Source organism: Aptenodytes forsteri, unplaced genomic scaffold (assembly GCF_000699145.1).
Source record: "Aptenodytes forsteri isolate BGI_AS27 unplaced genomic scaffold, ASM69914v1 Scaffold119, whole genome shotgun sequence".
NCBI lineage: Eukaryota > Metazoa > Chordata > Aves > Sphenisciformes > Spheniscidae > Aptenodytes > Aptenodytes forsteri.
The window spans coordinates 12835892-12841315 of record NW_008796165.1 but is presented as its reverse complement, the minus strand read 5'-3'; the positions used below and the strand labels follow the sequence as shown (position 1 = coordinate 12841315).

The window sequence follows — 5424 nt, the reverse complement described above, 5'->3', positions numbered from 1 at the left end:
GGATATTTTTGTTTTTTCCAAAGAAAAGAAAGAAATTTTTTTTTTTTTTTTTTTTTTTACAGACTGGCTTCATGACTTTCTGGGGCTTGACTCAATTTTTAGAAGCTTACAATTGACCAAAGTGAAAACATAGCACCAGATATTCCAGAGAAAGTCCTCCCTTTTCATGAGATGCCCATACATTGAGAGAATTGGCAGTATCATTTTCAGGGAGGAGACAAAACATAATGTCATGCAAGTTGAGCACAGGTTGCTTAAGTCAAAAGGTATCAAAGTATTCAGATTTACAGGGTTCATATACATTTACATTCTGTGGCCCTGGGGGCTCTCTTCTTTTTGTGTTCAAATGTAGAAGTCTGTCTAGAGTATGAACTTTTACATCATAGGGAGAAATGCCAGCTGAAACGAGTAATTACAAGATACAGTTCTAAAAACAGCAGCCCAAAATACTGGGAGGAGAGACAGACACACAACAGACAAGCCCCATAAATGTTACTGGAGGGTAAGATTCTGTAAATCTGACTGTGAGGGTAGAGAACCATCAGTATGTAGCAACTCTGAGAAAGAGACATTACAAATACACCTAATGGGATTTAAAGATGGACATGGGGTGAAATACAGGAATCATTTCAGTCTGGAGGTGTAAAGAAAGAAATATACTCCTCCACCCACAGCAAGGCTAGGAGCCACTAAGGGCAGAGAGAGTTGGGATATCAGCTGTGGGCTACAGTCACACCAGTGCTGCCAGTGTATTTATGTTCATTCAGGCTGAAAAGAGTTGGGTTCTGTAATCCACGTTGTCTGTGCTAGCACACAAACCTAGCAGACTTAGCATTACATAATAAAATGTTGATTTTATGGATATACCTTCTAGTGCTGGGGAGAAGGATTCACCTGTATACACACAGTTTTGTCAAGTTAAGAACATTGCAGTAGTTTAACTCCCTGAAATTCCTCTATCACCCACAAGCTCTGGATGCAGTCATAGACAATGGACACCAAAAAACCACGCTTGATCATTTCTCTGTTAAAAGAAGTACCTAGCAAAGGAATGGAAAAAGGCACGGAGGACTTCTCCTCCCTCTCCCTTCAACATATTTCTACTCTTCTTGCTTTCATGAGGTTCTGTTTCTTACCAGGGCTCATTAGGATTTTTGTGAATATTCAGTCTTGGCTTAACACAGTTCTCCATTAGTTATCCCACCAACTCCAGTGGGAGCTGAATTTTGCCAACATCGAGCACTTCAGAAAGCTGAGCCCAACTGTTCTAATGTAATTGAAGCCCAAGACCATTAAATACTCTGAAAACTGAACAGCCTTTAAATGTCCATAAATCACAGTGGTTTTCTTGTGGCACTAGACAAGTGTTGGGTCCAAAAACTTGGACGCTGGCCCAAACTGGGACAGCAATCCAGAAGGCTATGAGTTGAGCTAAAGTGGAATCTCCATTAGCTGGCAGTCATACCTATATCCTCTCCTCTAAGAGATCAACCAGTAAAAGTATAACCATTACATTATCATTGTATAAGTAGGGAAAATTTCTCTCAATAGAATGATTGATATTTCATGTACTAATAAGACCAAAGCTTCTCAAGATAACATTTTCTCTGCTTAGACAACGATAAGGTAATGTAACATAACAAAAGCTGTTGTACTCCTCACCTGGGATGCTAACAAAGTCAACTTCAGCATGGTTTATACGGGTTAAGAGAAAGTGCTGCTTATTTAAAATATGAATGAGAAGGCTTTTTTAGAAAATGCTCCTCGATGGCTGAGCATTACAGAACATTTAGGCAGATCAGAGGCAAAGGCTGAAATAGCTAAGGAGGACACATCCTCTGCCAGTGAAACAGAAAGGGAGCAAAGCTACTTAGAGTAATGAATAACTGTTTAATCTATGGGAATTTTCTTGTAAAAGAGAATTATAAAAAATTTATCAATTTTCATCCATAAATATAAAATCCTTTGTAAAAATTACCTCTTGTACTACATTCTAAAATCTGCATTTTTAACTTAAATCCAGACCCCAAGAAATGTAGTCGTTTCTTGTGAACAGTCAAGGCAGAGATTGGAGTGACTAATATATGCAATTGAACGCACTCTTATCACAGTCTCTTTATTATAACAGACTGCAAAAGGCAGTACCAGGCTTGGTAAATGAGCAGCAGAAATCACCCTGGTAAAGCCAGTTGTACAAGGCAAGCTTAGATAACGTGACTGTGCTATGAAACCCAGTGCCACGCAAACATATTTTACTCTGGCAAAAGAGTGTTTTTGAGAGCTAAATTGAGAAAGCCTCTGCAGGGTAAAACCAGCCATAGATATCCGTCAATAATAAAAGCCAGTATTAAAGAACTGGAGTCACTTTTCTTTCGCTGAGAAAGCCTTATGAAAGTTGCAGAAGCAACTGTTTGTTGGCTTACAAACGAAGGCACCGTCTGTTTTCCTGGACACGAGTGATTCAAAGGCTTTTTTGCAGTTAACATTGAAAGTAAAGTAAGATTGCTGTAGATCATGCCTGCGACCACAGGCTTATCTTAGCTGTGTCAGAATTAATCAGAAAAGAACTAAAACCTTCCAAAACCAACTGCCTGAAAATACAAGGAAAAGAATCAGGAAAGAAAAACAATTTATTAGTTCATCACTTAAATAAAAGGCTTCATCACTCCGTCTCCCCACGCCATTAAAAACCAAACATGTTTCTTAAAATTTTACAAAGACAGAGTCAGAAAAAACCTGATGTCACAGACTTTCAGATTTTGTACATGCTACTAAATTGTGGTATTCTAAAAATTAAAACAAGAATTTAAAGACAGATAAACAGCAGCATGGAAAACAATAAAGCAGCAAGGCTAAGAGAACAATCTCTTCCCTAAGAGAAGTATTCTTGTGCTCAAGAGGTAGGATTGCAGTACATCTTCGGGTGTTAGCACCATAAGCAGAACCTCGGCTGAAAAAAAGAGGACAGCATAGACTTTCCTCCCCTCTGCTTTCTCCTTGAACTTTAGTTTTTTCCAGTTTTTTTTTATTTGTGGTAACTGCTTGCTACTCCTGCATCACTGTCCTTAGAAACATTCATCCTAATGTCCAGATAGTGAGAAAACACTTGAAGTAGTGACTAAAGATATGAAAAAATTCTCTCTTAAGGGGAAGAAAAAGACAAAAGAAAATGGGAAGAACAGACAAGCAACAACCTTAAACCATTTGACATTTAAGAAAATAAGAAACAGAATAATGAATTTGGTATATTTATATTTTAAAATGCTGACTGATACTTAATATAGCACAACTCTAATAGCATATGTAACTAAATTACCATTTGTAATTTGAGCCACTGCATTAATGTCTTTTCAGGTAGCTACTTCAGGAGTAGGATAGTTATCACTGCTTTACCAAGGGACATCATGTGCTCTGCAATTACGTCTGATCTTGTAATAGGGAAATTTAAAATCTGTAAAGTCAAACTTTACAACCTTCAACTGTAAAATCACCACCACACATTTAATGGGTAGAAGATTACCGTCATGAAGTCGCTTTTCATATCATCTAGTGCTACTATTTGAAAAATGATTGAACTCTCATTTCATACCTTTACAAACTCTAAGTAGTCCATGTTTGTTCTCTCTCCACCGAGTCTCACAGGAACTAAAATAATTACAGCTTTTGTGTCTGCTTTTCCAGAATCCATAAAAGAACACTGTCTGTCAATAACATCTGAACTGTAGACTGAAAGGAGACACACGGAAATAGTCATACTTAAAATGTATCCGCTAGCTTTTACAAAGACACAGCTACCAAATGCCATCACTTAGTTTGACAAACTGAAACTGCAGTCCTTCAAAATATTACTGTCCTCCTGAAACATAACTCCTGAGTGACTCTGATGAAACACAGTGTTATACCTCATTTTCAGCAATATTTTGTAGAATGGTAATCTGCTGCTGCTGAGATAAGATACATTGCCAGGAAAATGCAGAAGGGGTAGGTTAGGAGAAAGCCGATAAATATTTATTCACTTGATACAAACTTCTTCTAAAAAGAGTAGTTTAAAACTTGAAAGCCTACAACTAACAGAAACATCTACATATTGAAGGAAAAAAAGACAATAATTGATTTTAATAAATACTCAAGTTCGCTGTCTAAAGTTAACACAACAGTCACTGAAAATGAGTGAAAAAACTTAATGTAGTATTATTGCTTATTTCCTCCAAACTAAGAGATGCGGAAAATCATCACCAGAACAAAGAAGTGAAAAATTAATAGAATTTTAAAAGTTTTCACTGTCATTGTAAGCCAGGTGAAACTGGTTTGTAGCGTATGATTAAACAGTGTCTCTTTAAAACCAGTCTGATTGATCACCCAGGGATGTCGGTCTCGTCTGTCCTATCCCAAGATCAGTTATGACATAACTAAAATTTCTGGCAGCTAAACATGGCTACTGAAGTAATACATTATGCTTAGATTTGAAAGACTATAGTCATTAGTGTAAAGTTTCACCGCACATTTAGTTTATCTTGTCATCATTTTCTGCTCCTGAACATCCAGAGCTCTAAGCTCCTCTGCCCATTATTGGTTATTTAAAATGCCACGTTGGAGCAGAAGAAAGGTTACCACTCACTCAGGTTCACTATCCTGCTCACATCTTTGAACTCCAAGCGAAAATGACTTCTTACTATTCTAAGAGACTGGTGCAGTGGTTTTTTTCCACTAGAAAAATGGGTAAGAGAATCCTGTGATGCAAAAGACAAATAAAATGTAACTAACAAATCTAACTGAACTGAAGTATTTTTTAGTTGTTTGGTTGTTTTTTGGGGGGTTATTTTTAATAAAATATGGAAGTTCTTACTAGCTTATTGCTAAAACAACATTGAAGCGAGTACAAAACAGATTATTAATTGATTTAAATCCAAAATAATAAGTTACAGCAGGCAGATTGTAAGGAAAAGGTATCTTGCTGGATTTGGAATTCCACTACCTTCCCCTATAAGATACCAAACAAGCAATGTATGAAGCTTTCCAGTTGTGATGTCCGATTCTCAAAGAGAACAAACATCTGCATATATCAAGAACCCCTTTGTCTACGTAATCTCAATTTTGTGGATCCATTTTGAGTTTATTTTTCTCCTTTAGAGCTCTATTGTTAAGTGCTTACTGAAAGGTATAAAAAGCATCTCAAGTGTTTGCAAAAATCTACGTAATCACAACATTTACCTGTACAATCCTGAGCAACATAGACTGTTACTCCTTGTAGCTCAGGGTCTCTTGCTTCTTCAACAGCTTTTCTAAGTACAAACACAAAACTATTTAACTCATCTCTGATTTTAAAGAAATTAACAGTAAATAATCATAAATTATTTGATTTTTAGAGACAGGTTGGTTTTAATTGTTTGTTGTTGGTTTGGATTTGGTTGTTGGGGTTTTTTT

General features: G+C 36.7%; 1 protein-coding gene across 1 annotated transcript in view; it reads right to left on the bottom strand.

Annotated features, from left to right (window-relative positions):
• The window catches only part of ATG4C (autophagy related 4C cysteine peptidase), a 25967-nt gene that overhangs the window by 10792 nt on the left and 9751 nt on the right, over nt 1–5424 (bottom strand). The window contains exons 6-7 of the mRNA XM_009287426.2: nt 5212–5282; nt 3590–3726 (exon numbers count right to left, since the gene is read on the bottom strand). Of these exons, the coding sequence (XP_009285701.1) occupies nt 3590–3726; nt 5212–5282 (208 nt within the window). The remainder of the gene's footprint in view (nt 1–3589; nt 3727–5211; nt 5283–5424) is intronic.